General features: G+C 38.7%; 1 protein-coding gene across 9 annotated transcripts in view; it reads left to right on the top strand.

Moving 5' to 3' along the window:
- Positions 1-21,377, top strand: part of CAST (calpastatin) — a 34,932-nt gene that overhangs the window by 8,560 nt on the left and 4,995 nt on the right. For 8 of the 9 annotated variants that reach the window (XR_010745722.1, XR_010745723.1, XM_066338728.1 and 5 more), the window contains 20 exons: positions 2,530-2,589; positions 6,764-6,814; positions 7,309-7,425; positions 8,458-8,556; positions 9,064-9,165; positions 9,742-9,822; positions 9,917-9,970; positions 10,563-10,658; positions 10,803-10,898; positions 12,102-12,194; positions 13,353-13,436; positions 14,091-14,138; positions 16,122-16,226; positions 16,533-16,628; positions 16,985-17,086; positions 18,118-18,201; positions 18,671-18,718; positions 18,877-18,972; positions 19,520-19,618; positions 20,363-20,464. Coding sequence is in view for 7 of the 9 variants with exons in the window: in XM_066338727.1 (XP_066194824.1) it covers positions 2,530-2,589; positions 6,764-6,814; positions 7,309-7,425; positions 8,458-8,556; positions 9,064-9,165; positions 9,742-9,822; positions 9,917-9,970; positions 10,563-10,658; positions 10,803-10,898; positions 12,102-12,194; positions 13,353-13,436; positions 14,091-14,138; positions 16,122-16,226; positions 16,533-16,628; positions 16,985-17,086; positions 18,118-18,201; positions 18,671-18,718; positions 18,877-18,972; positions 19,520-19,618; positions 20,363-20,464 (1,713 nt within the window). In the remaining 2 variants the exon portion in view is untranslated. Of the gene's footprint in view, positions 1-1,286; positions 2,016-2,529; positions 2,590-6,763; positions 6,815-7,308; positions 7,426-8,457; positions 8,557-9,063; positions 9,166-9,741; positions 9,823-9,916; positions 9,971-10,562; positions 10,659-10,802; positions 10,899-12,101; positions 12,195-13,352; positions 13,437-14,090; positions 14,139-16,121; positions 16,227-16,532; positions 16,629-16,984; positions 17,087-18,117; positions 18,202-18,670; positions 18,719-18,876; positions 18,973-19,519; positions 19,619-20,362; positions 20,465-21,377 lie in introns of those variants that run through there. The other variant, XM_066338729.1, reaches the window with a different exon arrangement.

The raw sequence follows: 21,377 nt of genomic DNA, 5'->3' as shown, positions 1-21,377 counted from the left end.
TCTCCATTTGCAGCATCTCCTGACTTTATCTGCCCCAGCTTCCTGATCTGGTTAAATCCTTACTGTTTGAAACCTCAGCCTTCCTGCAAGGGAGCGTTCTGGCTGACCATGCCTGGGGTGTGAGCTGGGTGTGCCACAGCCACACGGCAGCTCTGTGTCAGGAGGTTTTTGTTGCCAAGTTGCCAGGCAGCACTTTAGTATTTACCTCCATACCTGATACATGTCCCTATGTTGCTTCACATCTTCTGCAATCCCTCTGTGGAGCTGTGTCAGAAACATCTGGTGGCAGAGCTGGGGACAGGAGCACCAGAACAGCATGTGGTAAGAGGTTGATCCTGGAGCCAGGCTGGTGGTGACAGGGTCACAGTGGTGACTGCACCTGCCAGAGGGGTTGGAGCTCAGCAGCCTCTTGGTGTTGTCAGTCTGGCTGCAGATCCTGTGGCTGAAAGGCTGTGAGAACAAGGACCTCGCTCCTCGCTTCTTCACTGGAATGGCTCTTTTTGGAGAGAGAGTGGAAAATTGTTGCCCTTTATTGTGGAACTTGAGCAGGAAGTCAGGGAAGTGAAATAAGGCACTCTGGTGGTCCCTCTTCTCTTCCCACCTGTCCTGCTTTTCTCCTCTGGCTCCTCAGGGCTTTCTTCTCCTGCATTAACCCTGAGTGTCCCCAGGGCAGATGGCTTGGTGTCCTCCACAGCCACTGGTCAGCAGCTGGGCATTGAGCATTGAGCTGTTTTCTGTTTTCAAAACAGCTCAATGAAAACAGCTGTTTCTTCAAAAGACTACTCCTTCCTCCTCCATGAATACCCCCATTCTTCACCTTTTTGCTTCTGCTGGTCACTGCCCTCCAGCTGGACAGGGCAGGAAGAAGCAGCTGAAGTTTTGGGAGGTTTTCACTTATTCTTGCCAGTTGTGGTGGTGCTGCTATGCTGTAACATGGGAAAAAAGAATTTTTCAGTGCATTTTAAGACAGTGGCTTGGTAGGAGTTTTCTGAGGGCTGGAAGGGAGAAGGGCTCAGATAAAAAGTTTTTTTATTAAATAGACAGGAAATATGGTGACTAATATGAAGGTGTAGAACAGATACCTACTTGTTAGTCATGCAGAAGGAATTCAGATTAATTTCTTGCAGAAGAAAGAAAAGGAGATAAAAAACTGTTAAAGAGCAAATTAAAAAAATGTGTTGCCAGCAGGTTACCTGATGGTGGTAGTGGAAATGTGTTAAAAGGTTATTAAAAACTTTTGTTCTCAGCCCTAATGTAGGAGGCTCTGTACATTGCTATGTGTGTCTCCACCATGCAAAAGCTCCTATCTATTAAATAGTATTAAATCTGTAGGTATATGGAAGCAGATATTCATTACTTGTTTACTTTTCTGCAATGTGACAACTGCAGATTCTCTATAATATTTAACAGTCAAACCTCTTACTGAGGTGTGTGAGACACCAACTAAGCTAGTGGGGAGACCATACTGTCATCATCATAGCGTGCATTTTAAATTCTGTAAAGCTTTTCTCTTATCGCTGAGAAATGCTCATGCTGCAAAAAATTAGGGAAATTAAAAATTTTTCCATGTGGAAGTAAGAAGCCACTCTGGGATGTAGAGTAGTAATATGGCTTCTGTTCATTCAAACTCTGTGTGTGTGTTTTCATACTTCAAGTAGAATGTTGAACAGAGACAATGTAAAAATGGAAGAGAAGAAGTAAAAAAAAAAAGATAAATTCTGCTGTAAATTTAAATGACCTATGAATGTGTTAATTTGACAGATGTGGCAAATCTCACAATCATAGAATGCATTTTGAGTGTATGCAAAAAATACAAAATACAACTTTAAGCAGAGGAGCATGAAGCAGGAATAGAGGAGTATTACTTCTTTATAAAGTATTGATGAGACAATTGGAATGTTCTGGGCTTTGAAATTTGGTGCAGCCACAACAGAAACACAGCACAGTATTTTTGGATTGACATCCCTGAAGCCAGGAGAAAATACAATCAGTGTCCTTTGTGGAGTTCCAAAAAGGTCAAATGATATAGGAATGCTGCGGGGGGGACATGCGTTGCTCTACATAATAACTACTCCTTTTTATCTCAATATATTTGAGTTTGATATTTTAGTAATAAATATTTCCTGTAACAAACCAGTAAATCCAAAGGCAAAACTTTTGTTAAAAAAATTAAAAAAGAAGTGTGATTGGATCCTGCAATGTAAGTTTATCTGCTTCAGTGTGAGAGCAGGATTTGAGTATATCTTGGTACTTGATGGAAAACTTCCTGTCAGTATGTGTCAGAGGAGAAAAAATAATGTTTAAAGAAGGTCTGTGGGCGTCATTAAACTGTCAAAATTCTACATGTATGTATTGTAGAAATACAGGCCAAGCAAAAGATCAGAAATAATACCTCTAATTTTCAGAAATAATTTATCCTTAACGTTCATCTGAATAATGGGTGAATTCAGATTCTTCATACTTGCTTGATTCAAGTATTCATTACAAAATAAAGTTTGTTTTGTTTTGTTTTGTTTTTATTTCTTTTAGAAGGAGTCTCCTTCTGCTGATGCATCAAAACCACAAATTATGAAGCCATCTGAAACTAGGGTAAGAATTTCAGAAGAAAACCATGCTTGCATGGCACATGTATGAAGCCATGGAATTTCCTTTTTAACACTTTGATACTGAGTAATTTACCCTTATTTCTTATCTGTAGCTTAGTTTCTCCTGCAAAAAAGAAAAAAAATCTTAAAAAGTGCTCTTCAAAGCAACTGGAGGTCTTTACAACAGCAATAAAAAGAAAATTAATCATTGAATTTTAGCTCTGTCACATTTTTTGACATGTGTATAGCTCCCCCCAGTGTAACTGCAGGGTTATTTAACTGGTGATGATTTTTCACATACTGAACAAACGCAGGATGATCTTCAGCTCTCTGTATGTGTAGTTGCATCTCCTCGTTAATCTCCTCGTTTCTCTGTGTGACAGCTCCCCTGCCTTTCCCCTTCACGCTTGTTCTGTCTTGTTTTATGACTGAGGCTTCCTCAGTGTCAGGGCTGTGTCATCAGTCCTGTCCATTGCTTATTAGGAGAGAGTCATCATCTGCACGTTGCCTAACAGGAGTTATGTGTGTTGTTTAAACAAATGATTAATGGTTCTCCACCGACCTTCTCCATTTTCCACTACCATAACAGCAAAACCAATAAAAGCTGGATGCCAGAGCAGGCCAGCAGGGACTTGTGTGGTGGTGAAGGCTCAGGCAGCCTGCACTTTGTGTAAATGCCAGTAAAGGGATGCGTGGAGGGGTGGGGGTGGAAGAGGTCCCTGTAGGTGCTCTGGTGCAGGCAGAGCCAGTTCTGCCAGGTAAGTGGCACTGCTAGAGGCCCTGCTAGGCAACTTTTGAGCACCTACAGCATGTTGGCACAGTCAGAACTGAGGTCTGGTCACCTTCATGGTGATTTTTTTTTTCCATTTATCAAATAGGAAGTTTCTTTGTGACAGCCTTTTCCTCTTGTGTCTGTTCGTTCTGGCCTGTGCCTCCATGTCTGCATTTGAACTTAGCCATTACATTCCATTCAGCCTTTTAAAACCCCCCATGCACACATATATCTAAGAGCTGAATTAAATAAATTTTCCATTTATGCACCATCATCATTACTCACAAATGGAGGCATCTGCCAGCCTCTGGTTTCTCCTCCCTGTTGTGTTTGTGAGCAAACTCATTTGTGTCATGTTCATTAATGCTGCAGTTCTCCATATGGTCTAACCCAGAAATCTGTGGTCTTTCCCTACTTGAAATTTAAAACAACTCTCAGAAGAATGTGTAAATGAGCCAAAAATAGAGTAGCAGAGGCATGCTTCAGCACTGTAAGACTGGTAAACACAAATCCCTTTGAAACAGTGGCCTGCATTTGCATGTGTAACATAATTAATGTTTTCTTTTAATGTCTGTTGCATTATTAATGTCTTTCTTCTACTGGATTAAACCAGTCATTTGCATTTTTGGCAGTAGACTTCTTTGAAAAGAAGTAAGGTTGCTGAGTCACTTCCATTTCTATTCTAAATTTCTTGCAAATTTACAGATCTTTCCCAGTTGCTTGCTATAACCACATCTCACTTGTCCTTCCTTAAGTCTCTCCTGTGTGCCACTGCTCTTAAACATGCTCTGGACCCCTCCTTAAACCTTCAGTTGTCTGTATGTCTCCTTTGTCTCTAATGCACCCTCAGCATTGTGTCTCTCTGAGAAAGCCCTGAGTTCACTATGGCAGAGGAAGGAATGTGGAATTTCTTGTTCTGTAGGCAAAGCCTGGGGTTAGGTGGAGAGTTTGGAGGACCAGGGTGTAGAGCGAGCACCCTGTGGATTTTGCAGGATTGGAAGAAACAAGGTGCTGCCACTGTCACAAACACATCCTCTTCATCTGTCTTACTTTGGCACATGTTTGTGCCACTGTGAACCAGGGAACTCATAAAAAGGTGTTATTTTTCATTTCCAGACCATTTTTCACTCAGTTTAAAATGCATCCTATCAGATCCTGGCACAGTGCAGGTGGAAGCAGGCAGCTGAAGAAGTGGAATATCTTTTTTTGCCATACAAATTCAGTGCATGCCATCAACTGATGCCATGGTTTCAGTCTGTGGCTGCTCACAGCTGACTGTTTGAAAGATGGCTGAACAATTTCTCTGAATGGATAGTCTTGTACTAAAATTGTTGGTATGATTGCTTGGGGTTTTGTTTGATTTTTTTAATTAGATTTGAACTTTGTAATTGCTAGAAGTGTATCTACATAGATGTGTCTCTGTGTGTGAGCAGGTGTTTATAATCATGTGTTTTATTGTGGCCTCAGCATGCTTTTGTGTACAAGCCTTGAATCAAATCCTTGCCCATGTGGGTCCATTTATTGTTCAGCATCACCAAATATAAATTTATAGTATTGGCAATTCCGCATATTTTAAAGATTACCAAAGGATAGTGAATGATGCATACCTCACACAGAAGGTGCATAAGGTATTCAGTAAAATAATATTTACAGTATAAAAAAGAAGACTTGCAGTTGTTCATAACTGGTTTGGCAGGTTGAGAATTCATATTCAGTGTTCTGCACTGGGTGCTGTTGGGTGTGGGCAGAAGTGCAAGTGCATATATTTTATGGTCCTGCAAAACTAAGGTGTGTTCAGTCTTCTTTTGAAAGGGCGATAAGAAAAACCTTAATTTGTGCTCTGAGAGCAGGGTACTTAGAATTATGAGCAGGCAGTGGTCCCAGAGCAAGAAAAGTTAAACTCTCTATTTTTTTTACATCATCTTTGCACTTCTGTTACATTTTTTGCACCTTTCTGATGAAGGACCCCTCATGTCTGATTGATTCTTTGCTATAGATGTTACAGAAACACACCCAACCTTAATTTATCATAAAAACTAGGAAAATTTTGGATTGTCCTTTCATTACAGGATTATTTAGTGTTTACTTATGAAAATGGATGTGTGTCTTTGAGTTAACAGCAGTCATGTGATAAGGACACACAAGTGGGAACATATAAAGCATGACTGAACCTGAGAGTTGCTGTGCTTTAATCAGCTTTTAGGCATCAAGACAAAATACAAAGCAGGGAATCTGGGGAGACAGTGGGAATCTGTGACCTTAAATGATAATTGTTTTTTTCATATTTATTTTTAATGTATTTTTCTCACTTGGAGAGTTTTTGATTCTCCCTCTCCATCAGTATTTCCCCACTTGTGTGTGGAGGTGTGTTTGTCAAAGCTCCGAGACTTTTGCCAGGAGTATGCCCAGGCCTCTGCATTTAATGTGTGCTCAGGATTTTCCAGCCAAGTGTCTGCAGTTCAGTGTGAGGGTGTGAGTACTTGCGTAACAAAATGTAAACAAACTTAGCAAATTTCTCTGTGTGGTCAGCCAGAAAACGGAAGCTGGGTGATTATAGATGGTAATGAATGTTTGGCAGATGAAAGGCTCTTTTTGTGTTGCTCATAGTGCAGTTGAAGTAGCAAGAAAAAATAGGAAGAAAAATACAGTGAGGAGGCTGGATTTCTCTCTTCTTAACAGACATAACAATTCTTTAATTTTTCAGTTTTGGTTCTTACTGTTGTGATTTATTGCTTACTGTACTTTAACTGAATGCATCACAGGAATTGATTTTGTGGCATGGCTGCAGAACATTTTCAGGTGTAAACCCTGGAAGTGCTGTCATGTAATACTATCCTACCCAGGTTGTCCAGCTCTGTTGTAAAATAAGAGCATTACAAGGTTACAGAGGAGAGGGAAAGTACAAAATTTCTTCTGTGTGTAGTATAAGGATATAAACTAATCATATCCCACACTGTGTATGTGCTGTTGAATTGAAGTAATTAATGTCTTTTCCATCAGGACTATACATATTTTAATAACCACTTACATTATTACAGTTATAATTATTTTATTGATAAATTGGTGAAAAATAATTCATTAAATGATCTTTGAGGCTATTTTAGAAATTGCTAGTGGCAACTTGGGTGTGGTATCAAACTGGTTGCTCTATTTTAACATCTTTCCCTCTCAGTCCCCCATGGGAGGAATGAGTGTGTCTGTGTGTGGATGTTTGCACAGATTTGAGTGCTCCTAAATCACTGGCAGCCTGTGTTAAGAGGTTATGAACTGCAAGATTAGTGTGTTGTAGTTAGATAGCATGTGTGCTGACAAGTGTGAACTTGCCTGATATTCTGCTTTACATAATCTGATCCTCTGCAAATAACCATGCTTATTAATCTCTGCATAAATGTTTTTTATATTTCAGTCCACACCGACAACCAGAGCAGGATCTGAAAAAAATACCCAGTCAGACAAGGTAAATACCTACCTTCCACCTTTGCAGAGCTGCTGCACTTTGGTCTTTTACTAACTTTGACAAGAGAGGCTGAACTGTTGGCTATTTCTGTGTCACATGAAACTGGTGTGTGATCAGTGACATACCTGGGCATAAACTTCAAGGAGAGCCCAAGAAGTGTCCTGTTAACCACCTTTAGAGCTGCCCTGTGCTTGTTTGGACAAGCATGAATCATATTCTGTAGCATTGAGTGGTGGAAATGGTAAACTATCCAATTTTTTAATTTTATGACAGCCAAGAGACTCTCAAAAAAAACAGCTGTCTGAAAAGAAGCAAAACCTACCCAGTGATGTAAGTTGTATAATTTCTACCTCTCTCTTTCTCTGTCTCTCTTTGAATTTTTAAATGAGGGCTTCTACTGGTGTTTTAGTTCCGTCTTTTGCTTAAAAAAATAGTTTGAAAAAACAAAAAGCCAGCCCTCCATAACTACTGAATAATAGTTTATCTCTACATAGGGAAAAACCCAAACCACACCTACTGTGACTACAGCTTCTAAACCAAATGACACAGGAAAAGTAACTACAACTCAGGCTGACCAGCCTCCACCAGCAACCTCCACAGAGAAAGCAAAGGTATTGTAGAAGCAACAACCAATTTTTTATTATTTAAGCCAATTTTCATTATTTTATTGAAGGGACGTTTGGAATCCACATCAAGATGGATTCTTTAGCTGAATATTGTGAGACTTCCGGGCCCCCAAAAATCACGGTGTAGATAAGCTGTTGGCTAAGCAAATGACATTAAGAACATCAGTTTTAGGCCTGTTCCTGTGTCTTTGGGGCTCTTCTGTTTTTCTCTCAGTTTCTTTTAAGTTCCTTGTAGCTACACAGGTGTCATTGGTTCTTTGTCAGGCTCTTCCCTTGCCCTCTAACTGCAGCATTTGCTCCAAATGTAGCGGGTCAGCCCTGAATGCAAGGCTCTGAAAAAAACTAAAGTGAGTACGGTTAGGGAAAAAAGCTGGGTAGGGGTCATTTCCACAGGGCAGATGGAGAATAAATGTCAAAGAAAATATGTGGTGGCATCAGCATGTGGATGTTTTGGGTTGCTGGTGTGCACGTCTGGTGACAAGGCCGGGGTAACATGGAGGGCTCCTGCAGCTCTGCTAAACACAGTTATTTTTGGCAGTAAATGGGAGTATCAGTAATGCAGAACTCTGCATTTTGTGTGGTGGTGTTACTCCTCCACCTTCCTGCCTGCAACAGTTTTCAACCCACCTGCTTAAGTGCCTGCTTAAGCACCTTTTGCAGCTGGAGTTTAATGGTGCATTGAGAGCTACCAGGAGTAAATGACAGCTTTCAAAAAAAAACTCAAAAGGGGCCTCAAAATCTTCCTTGCCCTGCAGATTTCTTGCACTAGTAGAGTAAAAGAGGGAGGTCGAGTGCTTAAAATAGAAAGCTTTCTTTCCCGCAGCAGAATATCACTTGAAACAGAGCTGTTAGGGTGGTAGTTCACTCTGCCCAGGCACATCTGGGTGCTGTGCATTTGCACCAGCCAGTTGCTGAGTCCTGAAAACAGTGCACGGTCTCAGCATTGGATGTTTTACATTGTCTCCCTTTTAACATTGCAATAAACTATCTCTTATTTTTTCTGGTTTTCCTCTCCAGCAAAGGTCCAAGGAGATGTCCACAGTGGCTGGTGCAGCTGCTGGAGCAGGCACAGCTGGTGCCGGTGTGGTTGCTGCTGCTGACAAAGCAAGAACTGAGGTTAGTAAACATAGCCCTAGACAAAGGCTTCCCTTGCAATAATGTCTCAAAGGATGCTTCTCTCTCTGAAATACTTCAGTTTCAGGGAAAAAAAAGAATGGGTAACTGCTGAAGTACTGATACATCCTCAATGTATGTATGATGGTGGAGGGCCATCTAAAGAAAGAGGTAAACCACTGGTGTGTTATTCGTGTTTTGCCAAATATGACTTCTTTAGAAGCTAGCTTAGACTTATACAAGCTTAAAATCAGTTATTCCCTATCTTTGGTTATATTTGAACATAAATGTATATCCACTAATCCACAAATACAAAGTACCTTGTTAATGACACTGGAGAATTGAGGTTAGAACCATTCTCACTGAAAAATTTGGCAAGTACATGTCCTGCTGAAAGAAAGCTTTTAGGTTGGTTTCTAGGAGTATTCTACAGATTCATTGGATGGTTCAGATTTTTTTTCCCCCGTGTACACCTTTGTAGCTTCTATAATGGTTTGCTTATTTTTTTAGCCTGATATGGATGAGTCAGCACTTGATAACCTAATAGATACTCTTGGTGGACCTGAGGAAGATATGCCTACTACTCCTGTTTACACTGGCCCAGAAATTACGGTATTTTACACCTCACATCCCTATTTCTTAGAAGATTCATGCCTAAATTACATCTGTAGTTGCTCATTACTCTGTTGATCCAGGACTTGTAGCTGTGATGTATGAAGACTTTAAACAGAGGGTGCACAATTACATTTCAATGTTACGTTTCAATGGTTTTGTTATATAGAAATGACATCATTTTGGGAATTTGTTGAAGAATGCATAGCTTTCTGAGTCTGAATAGGAGAGTCATGTAAGAAAGATTAGATTACAAGCTTAGTGGCTCAGTAAAACATGACTAAAATTTTGGAATTGATAAATATTTAAAAAGCAGTCTAGATTCAGCAAACGTCCTATGGTCTGAGACAGTGAAGTGGCTTAAATTAGGAATATGGGAATGTTCTGCTGGATGATGAGCACTGTTGAAGTGGGTGGGAAGGCATGTGCATGACAATAACTATTGAAAAACTCTAGAGAGTGTACTAGTTAATATTTGCATTTTCTTTCTGGTGGTATCATTGTAGGTAGCTCTATAAGAAATTTATTTCAGTAAAGAACGGTACACAAACATTAATGTGTGCATTATTTTCACAGGAAGATATACATTTAAGATACTTGGAAGAAATGGGCAAACGGGAAGGTAGTCTCCCTCCAGAGTATGTGAAACTGTTGAAGGTGAGTGAGATAAAAACCACATTCTTCATGTGTGTTTTCTGTAACATTGGATATTTCTGCTTTCCATTTACAACAAAATTTATTTTCATTTTAGAGCAAAGGATATGGCAAAGATGTGGTCCCACCAAAAGCAAATGAGCAAGATGAAGTAAGACCTTTTTTTAATACACTGGAAGGTGAAAGTAACCCAGGTGAAAATAACCCAGTTATCGTTGGATTCCTAGGAAAATATAAATGTTGCCTGTTCTCCAAAAGTCCGAGGCAGTGGGAGTGGCATGTGGGGTGCCAGATAACCTAGCTACTGATAAAACTAAATAGAGCTTGGCACAGATGTTTTTAATAAAGGTGTAGGAATTTTCACAATGCTGAAGCTGAAATAAGTCAAATAAATGCTTAGAGAAATATTTGGCATATGAATAACAAAGGGGAGCAATACTGTGCAAGCAGGATTCTCTCTGTAATGCCTTCAGCAGAAACTAGTATCTCTACACCAGAGATTTCTGTCAGCCAGCATAATTTTACTAGTTGGGAAGTTTGACGTACAAAAATAAAAGCTTATCTGAGACATGAATCAACCAGTGGGAGCAAGCATCTTTATTTTTTGTTGTGTCAGGAACTTGTGGCAATGAGGTCACTGTGTGAGTAATCGTGGGACACACTCAGGCTGTAAACTGAACTTGACCTGTAATGATATTTGAACTTTCTCATGGTCATAACTTGGTTTGCAATTCCTTGCTCAGAAGCAAATGACGGACAATGAGCTTGCAGAGGCCCTGTCATCTGACTTCACCTGCAGTGCTGTTTCTGCTCAGGAGAAGAAGACAAGTCTGACAGAGGTATTGACACTTTCCTTGCCATTGCATGCATTTATTGTGAGGAAAATTTGACAGTGTTATCATAATATTTCATTTTAAAGTAGATAAAATTTCCTGCTTCTTTTCTATTTTTGCAATTTGTCTGTAATTTCATCTCACTTGTAGAAACCAAATAAAGAAGAAGAAATTGTGCAAGCACAAGCAGCAAGTTCAGTTCACACCTCAGTTCCTCCTAAGGAGAAGAAAAAAAAATCAAAAGAGGTACACATAGTTCTTCTTTCACTGGTTACCTTATAATTAAAATTTACAGGCATATGCTGCTATTATTTGTTTTTATTCTCGTAAAGATGCTCATTATTCTCATTTTCAACTGTAAACCCTGTTTATTACAGAAAATATAGGAATAACAAGAAATGCCATTGCCCAGATTCCATTGTGCCTTAAAGATCTGACTTTAGCATATCAAATGATTTTCCTTCTGGATTCTGGAGAATAAATGTGATATTCTGTGTATAAATGGGATTTTTCTCACTAGAGGAAGTGGAGTAGGAATATTCCTAGGAAAATTCTCTTAGCTCTGTGATCTGTGTCTAAAACTTGGATCTGAAGTAATTTTCTCATATTTTATGAACCTTCTGGTTTTTTCCCTCTGAACAGAGCAAGTGTGACCTTACACTTTTTCAGTGTCAAAGAATATGAGAATTGTGTTAGTTGACATTCTGACTCAGGTTTTCAGGGGTTTTTTTACTTCCTTTTTTTTCCCCTTCTCTGATTAAGAAAAGCCCCATGTCTGACTAAAGCTGGGCTAATTCTGTCGTGTAATTTCGTGTTAAGGAAATTGGGTAAAGCCAAACCAAAATGACCAGTCTGGTGCTGGCTGTTTTCTTTATATATGGTATAAAAATACGTAAGATAAAACCCCATGTCTGTTGTGGTTTGAAAACAAACCAAGTGAGAGGCTCTAAGTCAGAAATAAAATTTAATGAGAAGAAAAGGAAAATAAAATAGAATAAAATAAAATAAATACAAAAAGAAAAAAAACCACTGACAGAGTCAGAATACAACCTGATCAGGATGATGGAAACAGTCCAGACGAGGTGGTCTTCCTGAAACAGAAATCTTGTAGAAAGGTCTGGTAGCTCTGGTCCTCTGGGAATCCAGTGGGTGAGGGCTGCTTCTACTGTCCCAAATCCCAGCTTATATCCAGGTGAGAATGCTTGGCTCTTCCCCATGGGCGGAGCATCTCACAATGGGATGATGAGTCATGGAAGAGGGCCTTGATGGCCCATTAAAGAGAGAGATAACTGGTTATCTCTCCTTCCTGGGAGTTATCTCTGAGTCATGCAAAAGGCATTGATGGGCCATTAACTGAAGATGGTGATAGAATACATCCTAAAGTACAACCCAGGACAATGTCAATTGAAAGAAATAACAAAATGGTTTGTACATTTTCTTAAAATACAGGAAATTAAAGATGATGCAATGGATGCTCTTCTTGATACACTTGGAGGACCTGAACCTCAAGAAGATCCTACTCCTGTTGTAGAGGTGTTAGAGGTAACACCTTACTCCTTTTTTATCCTAGCTTCCAAACTTTGGCTGTAGAATCCCGAGTTCTCTTTGTTAGACACCGGACAAATGTGTAAAATAACAATGAAGTGATTTTGATATCAAAAGCCTAAGGAATGCATGAGTTTTCAGTGATTAGGAAATTGAAAAACATTAAGAATCCTAAGTGGATACAGGTAGAGTAGAACATTTTAAGGTGATCTGGTAATTACAAGCATATCATTTGTTTGCTACTACAAGCAAGCATATATATATATATATATATACACACATACATACATTTACAGGTAGATAGAGCTCTGTTTTGTTTGGTGGGGTTTTTTTCCCAGCACGTTATACAATTTATAGAAAGCTTTCATTTTGTACATATTTGCTGTTTGATTTTTGACTTCCAGCATATGTGCTCTTTTTTCCATCAAACACCATTCTTTCTAATTTGAGTTTTGCCTTTCACTGTCTTTTCAGAGTTCTGTTTTTCCTCAACAGATAGAATTTAAACAGTTACCCTGTTGTTTGCATGTTAAGCTTTAACTTTTTTGTTTAGTTTTGCAAACTTTGTCTATAACCATAGTTAGAGCAGGTTTTTTTCCTATCTTCACTTATAGTTCAGAGCAAACAACGCCAGGAAAAAATCTTGTGTTGCTGAGCTAAATTTTGACAAAAAGAGCTTCTTGTATTGCAGATTTAGTCAGTCTGGGCCTTCAGATAATTTAGTGGATTGCGTTTCTTCATGAAGGAGGCTCAGAGAATTAAAAACTTTGTTTTGGTGCCAGTGATGAAAAAAGACACAGAATTATGGTGTGTGTAATCAGAATGCTGAAATGCAAGAAAACCTGCATTTTGTACACACAGAAATTCTAAAAGTGTCTTCCACAAAGACAGTTCTGAATACTGTCTAGAGTTTTTTAGGATTTAAAATTATTTAAATATGGAACTGAATCTTAAACCATTATGATTTTACCACAGACATTTGACAGGAATAAATTGAGGGATTTTAGTATCTTGCTACATAGAACCATTTAATCTGATTCCTGTCCTTTTGTATACAGTGCGCAGAAGAATCCTGATAGTGAAGTTATGTACTTGGAGCTTTTATTTTAATTTCTTTAAGTTTTTGTGGGGTTTTTAATGTTGTTTCTCTTTAAGGCAAAAGCCAAAGAGAAAAAGGAACAAAAGGCTGGAGAACGTGATGATACAATACCTCCAGAGTACAGGTTAACACCAGAGTTGGTAAGTTTTTCATATGTCCATTGTTTTATAGGCAGGGTACTGTGCCTGACGCTTTCTTCATTACAGATAGGGAAAGAACACAGGGAAAACAAACTGAACTAGTGTTTGATCAATGGCTTTCTCCTTGGTGATTTCTATATCTCTTATTGCCTCCTCTCCTTTGTGGACATCACTGTTTTTTCCAGGCACTCTGGGCAAAGATCTCATCCATAAGATGAGTGAGTCATGTCAAATGGCAAAATCACCCATTCTTTCTCCAAGAGTGACTATCTCAGCCCTGTAAAATAAAATTCATCCATTTCCAGGACAGCACTTTGGTATCACTTTGTAATGTAACCTTTAGACACTGATGTAAAATGGGAGAATTGCACCTTTTTTTTTTTTTTTTGATTGTCACCCAAAGTGATGGAGATTGAATCAAAGTTAACCAAAACAACAGCAGAACACTTTCTAGTCTCTTGTAATGTGCTGACATCCAATTTGCTTTTTTGAACTACTCATCTGGCCGTGTAAACATTCCCCATTATTTAGGAGAATTCCTGTCACTGATTCATTCTTGAGTATGTCATTTACTTTACATTATTTTGCTGGTGATTATTGAGTATGACACTTCTTGTAACGGAAAAATGTCAATAATACTTCATTTCCTTCTAGGATAAACATGGAAAACCAATATTGCCGAAGCCTGAAGAAAAATCAAAGGTTAGAAAACTGACAGTATTGTAGGAGTGTGGCTAGATATCATGCTTTCTCCCTCTCTGTCATCACTTCTCTCTGTGCCATGATGTAAGTCTCTCGGTCTGCTTGTGTGTTTTACTTCCTTGCACAAAACTTGCTGTGCAAGAGTCAAGTGGAATTTGGTTTTATTGAAATTCACTTGTCTGTGAATGAAGAGCTCGTATAAGGAAAACGTTTAGAGAGTTGAAGGCAGGAGAAAGTTACAAAAATAATTGCTGACTCAAAGAAAGACTGTGTGGAGAGTTAGTGTAAATTATTCTGTAAAATTCTGTTGGAGATGTTAAGAATAGAGAGAGGTGATGCAGGAAAATATTTTGTTTTCTTGACAGTTTCCTCTTGCTAGTGATCAAATATAAAAGAATTTGACTGGAAAGGAGGAAAAAAATGTTGCTGTGGACATTTTCCTAATCACAAAGAACAACCTGGACTTTGCAAAGAGTACCCATTGTACTCTTTGTAGAAAGTGCAAGAGAGAACTAAAATACTGAAAGAGACAGTTGCAAATACTAATTTTAAAGGCACCGGAAGAAAGCAAAGGAACCGTTCACTGAAGAAACTGAGGGCTCCACTTTGGAACTACTCTGAGCTGAGGAATGCTGCCAAAAATTGGAAAAGCACAGGCAATCTCTGCTCTCCTGAAATGAATGTGAAGGTCAGGACTAGTCTGAGTGCCTTCTGAGCAGAACTCTGAAGTCATACAGGGTTAAAGTGTGGAGGGAAGGAATGCAGAAATGCTGGAAAAGACATTTTGGTCTCTTAAAAATTTTTATGTCAGGTCTCACATGTGATTATCTTGAGTGCTGGATGTTTGAGAGCTGCAGAGAACTCCTGCCAGGCCTGTTATGAGAAGAAAAAGGGAGCAGCTCTGCTCTGGGGGAACTAGGCCCTGCTGCCAGGAGATAACCTGTGGGATCACTGGTACTAAGATCAGTGAAACCAAAATAAGCAAAATGGGAAAAGCTGTGTTAATAGCTGGAAACCATCAGCCACTCGCTGTACTTCTATGATTTCTGGTGAAGGCAAAGTTCTTCCTTCAGGATTTCAGGTAGTGTTTGTCCTCTTTTGGGCCTCCACTCTGTGTAGCCTTAAGCACATGCAGTGGCATTATTCTTAGTGAATAAAAGTTGCTACCTAAATGCCTTTTCTTATTTAGTGTCTGAAGGAGGATTTCAGGCATTATGGAAAGTGGGGCCTTACATGTTGAGACACTTTGTAAAGAATTAGAGGAAGGGAATGAGGGAGGGATTTCTCTCTCAGAAATGCAATTTTATGCATTATAAGTCTGTCCCTAAGCTGTTGAGTTCCATGCTGGAGGTGAATGGCCATCACTGCTAGCAAAGATTTAAACATTTATCTTTGAACAATAATTTAGAGGATCCCAGGAGCTTCAGGTATATAGATGTAGGGATATATGGATTGTAGAGGCCTAGTTCATGTAGTGTCAGTAGACTGTAATGTATCACACACAGCAGGAAACCAAAACTGCATTTTTATTCACCAAAACACACACAGTGAAAACCACTGAGTGTCAGCAGTCAGGGGACAGGCTAAGGAAACCTTCAGGAAACTCTAGTTCTGCTAGTAAATATTAGCATTTTCTTCCTTATTAAGAGGTTGTGTTTTCCTTTTCAGTAGCCCTGTCTTGAACATGATATATCTGGTTCTCTATATTATGTTTTATATGTAGACTTCTCTACATTATGTTTACTTCTAATAACAAAGAAACTTATTCTGAAGGGTATTTTTCTTAATTTTATGCAAAATTAATTGTTTTGTTGCTCATAATTGTGAAGGGTTATTTTAGTGTATGCTTCAGGTGTTTTCCTGCTTTCTGAGTAGCTGAAATACAGTTCTTGAAATAGTAAATTAAAAAGAGGCAGTGAGTCATCACCTGTGCCACTTTTGTTTGGTTTTTTGTTTGTTTTGTTTTTTTCTGGTTTTTTACAGCCTTTGAATGAATCTGATCTCATTGATGAGCTTTCAAAGGATTTTGCCTGCCCTTCACAGCATGCAGTACAACCCAAAGCACCAAAGCCCTGCAACATATCCAAAGTATGTCTTTCTAGTTCACTGGAGAAGCTGACAGTGACAGTTTTGCATAAGACTGGGTAGTGCTACTCTTTTTTCAAAAAAAATTTCTTCCTGTTTTACCCTTCCTGTTGCCTTTAGCGGAACATGCAGTATTGGCACTCAGCTCTTCATTGAGCATCTTCTGCCTTTAAATTTAGACTTTTCTTTCTCATTTTGTACTGTATTTAGGGGAAAAAAGAAAAAAAAAAAAAAAAAGCCATTTAACAGGCACATTTTGTGTTTTGCAAGCATATTCACTAAAATACAGTGTAAATTGTTCTGTTTCAGAAGTCTTCAGGTTCTGTGTCTGCAAAAGCCACTGAGGATAAAGTGGTCTCTTGTGCCACAGCTTGCACTGTGCAGTCTGCAGCTCCCATGCCTTCAGTAAGTAGTGGAGCCCCTTCTGCTAGAGCAAAACTCAGTGTTTCATTTACGGGATGGTAGAGCATGTTGTCAGGATGCTTATTTCAGTATTGCATGTTCATCCTCCATAGTGGTAATCCACAAAGGCTGAGTGGTTCACCAAAAAAAAAAAAATAAAAATTGCCAAGTCAAGCACAAACTGAATGGTCAGTGACCTTCCTCATAGAGAAAGTCAAACTGATAGTTCTTATGGTATCTTCCAGCTCTTACTGTCCTAAAGGGGATGCTGTTTGTGAACGTAATAAGGACTGCAAGAAAAAACCAAACCAGGTTTCTTAAACTAAAAATTGTTTTTTCCTGTATCAACATCCACGTAGGTTGGTCCTGTGTCAGATGATGCACTGGAAGCCTTGTCCAGTAGCCTAGGAAAGAGGGAGCCTGATCCAGATGAGAAAAAGCCTGCTGTGGACAAAGTTAAGGTAGAGAAAAAAATCAGACCTCAAAAAATAGACTGTTGATGTAATTACCTTCAGCATTCCTCCGTTTCCTACAAACAAAGTAGACGTTATGTTTTCACTTTTTTTTAGAAACAAAATATACTGTTGAAACCAGTTCTGTTCTGCTTAGGAAGTAAGTAGGATTTCAGCACAATGAATACACTTTCCTAATAATTCTGACTACTGCAGTGCAGTAGTTCCCTCAGTTTCTGGAAACTGTGTTTTGTTGTGTCCTTCTGCTGAACCGACGCAGAATTAAAATGCATATCAAGGGTAGCACACAGTATAGTCCTTTTTCTGAAGGAACCAAATTTATGATGAGGGGTTTAAATTAGGAATTATGCATAGAACTTTTGGGGATTTTGTATTTAAATAGGGAGCCGTAAGTAAATCACTGATATCCTGTCCAAGGGAATGCTGTTTATAGGCACTGTCTGAATGCCCCCATGTGCCACCTTAAACCAGATGGAATTGGCTGGAGTCAGAAACCAAAAACTAGAGCCAGAAACTAGCTGTTCTGGTGTCTGGAATTCTGTCAGGCAAAAGTTTCCAAATTTGGCATTAGTCCCTTTCCTTAGATGGCATTTTCCCAGCATGACTTGTATGGAGGTAGTAAGTTTTGAAGTGGTCCAGTGATTTCTCTCTTCAGTCTTCCTTTGCATGCAGCCCATAAAGCTGGTGAATGAATTTCCAAAAATGTCTAGAATTAAGACTCAGAGGTATTTTTGATTTTGGTCCACCCTTGTCTATTCACTTACCTCTGCTAGCTTCACTGAAATAGGTAGAGCCACTTCTGATACACAGAGGAAGAAACAGGAAAGAAACAGGAAGGGGAATGTAGGCTTTCTCAAGAGAAAATGCTTTCTTTTAACTTTCATGAGATTTGTATCTGGTGGTTGGATTGAATGCGAAAGACAAATTTGAATCAGAAGACTGAAGGCTGGAAGCTTGCTCATGTGCATTTCTGTGGGTAGTTGTTTTTCTTAACTGTGATTCCTATTTTGCCTTCACAGGAGAAAACCAAAAAGGAACAACACAAAAAACTGGGTGAAGAAGAAGAAACAATTCCTCCAGAGTACAGATTAACAGAAGCCAAAGTAATTTATTTAATGTGCTTAGTCTTACTTCCCTTTCATTCCTCAGAACATGTGGATGAAACTGAGATTCCCATTAATTTTAGAGCACTGATGTTTTGGTTCAGCCATTTTTATAATATCTGAAAATTCTCGTTTGTAGTTCCCACAAGTATCATTGGATGCCTGCAGGGGCACAGAAGTGGTTTAGATGCAGATTTATAATTCTGTCTAAGATTAGTCCACTGGAGTCATTCAGTAGCTTCTAGTATTTTATAAATAAATAATTTTTGATTGGTTAAAGATGTTAAGAAAACCCCAGGAACCTTGATATTTTAAGTGGCATCTTGAGTAGCAGCAGTAGATGCTATAGCATCTGCTGGTTATATCTCTGTCCTGTGTAACACTTTCTGTTGCTTAGAGTATTCTCCCAGAATGCTCATATTGCATGGCTGTTTAAGGTTTAATGCAAGGGTTTTTTTTGTCTTCATAGGGTAAAGATGGAGAACCACTCCTACCAAAACCAGAAGAGAAGTCACAGGTAAAACAAAAAGTGATTATTTCAAATAAGTGTTTTATTCATGACTTACCAAATGTCAGCAAGGTTACCCAGTGTTAAATTTAAAAATGGGCAATGTTACCTGCTCATTTTTTAAGATGAAGAGATTTAAAACCTCTTTTTTTTCTTTCCAATGGCAGCTTATGAGTGAAAATGATCTTTTAGAGGGTTTGACAGAAGGATTTTCCTGTTCTACGTCACTACCTGCACCATTACCTACATCAACTGTACTAAAAGTGAGTATATTAGATTTCTAGTTTTGATTTCAAGTTTTTTGTATAATGATGACATTTTCTATTTTTCCTTTATATAAAGTTTTTAAAATAAAATCCAGTAGCTAAAAATTGAAAATACTTATTGCAGTAAGTTAATAGAAGAGCAGGAGTTGAAAAAAAAAAAAACAACACCCAAAACCTAGTTATTTGACCTACCTTTTTTACCAGTTGCTTGCACAAGTAGTGTTTTGCAGCTTAGGATTTTTAAAGTGTTTTTAAGGAATATTAGATGGCTTGGTGAAATCTTTGTTCTTTTGGAGTCATGTTAAACCTGTTTGAACTTCAGCTGTGGTGAGGTTTAACCCAGAGGTTGAGACGGAAGAACAAACTGAGATGAGGAATAATAGAGCAGAGTGTCTGTGTGGGGGTGTGTTTCAATCTGAAATAATCAAAGCTCCTCAGGAAAATTAAATCCTAGAAATCAACTGTGTGGGTGCTGTGTTTTGGATTTGTTCTTGGATGTGTTGAGTGTTTTCCTCTGGGTCCCCTATGTGCTTTGTTCTTCCAGAAAGCCAAGGATGGTGCTAAGCCCACAAATTCCTCAGATGTGATCTCTGCTGCTACGGTTTCCTTAGTGCACTCAGCAGCTGCTGCACCTTCTGTCTCAGTAAGAAACCTCTCCTGTAGGTCCTTACCCCAAAACGAGGGGCTGAGTAGTGAGGAGAAGCAGTAGCGTGATCTAGACAGTGTGACCAGTGTGGACTGTTGTAGAATTTAGTAATTTATTGCTAAAAATGGCTATTGCAGAGAAGGAAAATGTTCCTCTGGGGGAAAAAAAGGAAGAAAAAAAGAATGAGTGGACACTCTATTCTCAGCAGGGTTCCACAGGCAGCACCATGACCCCCTTTGAATACCTGGGAAACTTTCCTGCCTGGTGTTTATTGTAATTTTGCTCACACATTTTGATCCATGCCAAGGGATCTTACCCTGGTGCTCGCAGCCTGGCTTGAAAGGAATATAAATCTCCTTCTACTTGTGATGGCTTTAAAGACTTTTTTTCTATCCAGGTTCTGTAGAAAATTGCAAAATTAATGGTAATTTCCAAACAATAATTCCCAAACAATTGCAAATCATTTCACAGATCTGTTTTCATTACAGCAGCTAGGCTTATTTATTAAAAAAGAAAACCATTAAAGTAAATTTTATAAAACCCTTCTTGAAATTATGTCTTCTGCAGGTCAGAAATATTCTGTATTTCTCCCCAGCTATTGTGCTACACTGCAACTACAAAGGAGTCCTCTTTGTTCATTTAAAGTTCTACAGTTCATTAACCAGTATTTACAGTAGATTGATGAATTACATCATTTTTGCAGCAGATGTGCTTTCACAAATGTGTTTCTGCTTTGTTAAGGGAGGAAAAGAGATGGATGAAGCCTTGGATCTCCTGTCTGATTCCCTGGGACAGAGAGAACCTGACCCTGATGAGAACAAATCAGCTGTGGATAAAGTGAAGGTAACAAAAGACATTCTAAAACTTGAGCAATTTGGGGAGAGGAAGGGGTAGGAGAAAATAAACCAAATCAACAACAAAAAAAAAAACTCTCCCAAACCCCCCAGATCTGCAATGGTTCTTGTATGCTCACAAGAGTATATGGCGTTGGGATTTTAGATTTTGTAAGAGTAAGGTTATTGGAGAAAAAAAATCCATGCTTTTACATATAGGTATATCAACCACTTTTCAGTCATCTGGATTACTTGTGTGTTCTGTGAAAAATGATGATTTGGTTAATATACTTTAGCTGCTCGGAGGCAAGTGTTGGAATGTTACAGGAGATTTGAAATCATTTTAGTTCAATGCTTTTCTTTGCCATTATTCTCATCCTTTTTCGGGTGTATTCTCAGGCCTCAGTTTCTAAAATTGATATTCTGGTTCTCTTTTTGTCAAGCTTTGACTTTTATAACCACAAGTATCGAGTTCACTTAATCAGGCACATTTTGAAACTTCCCTGTTTCTGCTGGTTTTGTCTTTGTTCAGTCTTTCATAAAATCCTATAAAGGCCCTTCTGCTAACAAGAAAATAAATTTCTGCATAATAGTAGTAATAAATTGTAATTTGAAATAGCTAAGATAAAGTACATTACTGGGGAGAAACAAAACCGCCATATGCTCCCTTATCAATAAGTTTAGGCTAGAATCTTAGCTGGAGAAAAGAGAAAAAAGAGATCCCTAAAAAAGAGATCCCTAAAATGTCTGCATTAAGAAAGACAAAAATGTTCCACAGCAGTCTGCATAAAAACCTCCTTGTGATGTTCTGTGTGCCATGTTCCTGATATGCTGCCAAAAATCAGAGCAGCATAAATTGAAAAATAAACGTAGTTTTTAAAACTTTCAGGCATGAAACACACTTCATAGTAAAATGAATAATA

This window comes from Sylvia atricapilla, chromosome Z (assembly GCF_009819655.1).
Source record: "Sylvia atricapilla isolate bSylAtr1 chromosome Z, bSylAtr1.pri, whole genome shotgun sequence".
Taxonomy (NCBI): domain Eukaryota; kingdom Metazoa; phylum Chordata; class Aves; order Passeriformes; family Sylviidae; genus Sylvia; species Sylvia atricapilla.
The sequence above is the reverse complement of the archived record's forward strand: the minus strand, read 5'-3'. Positions and strand labels throughout refer to the sequence as shown.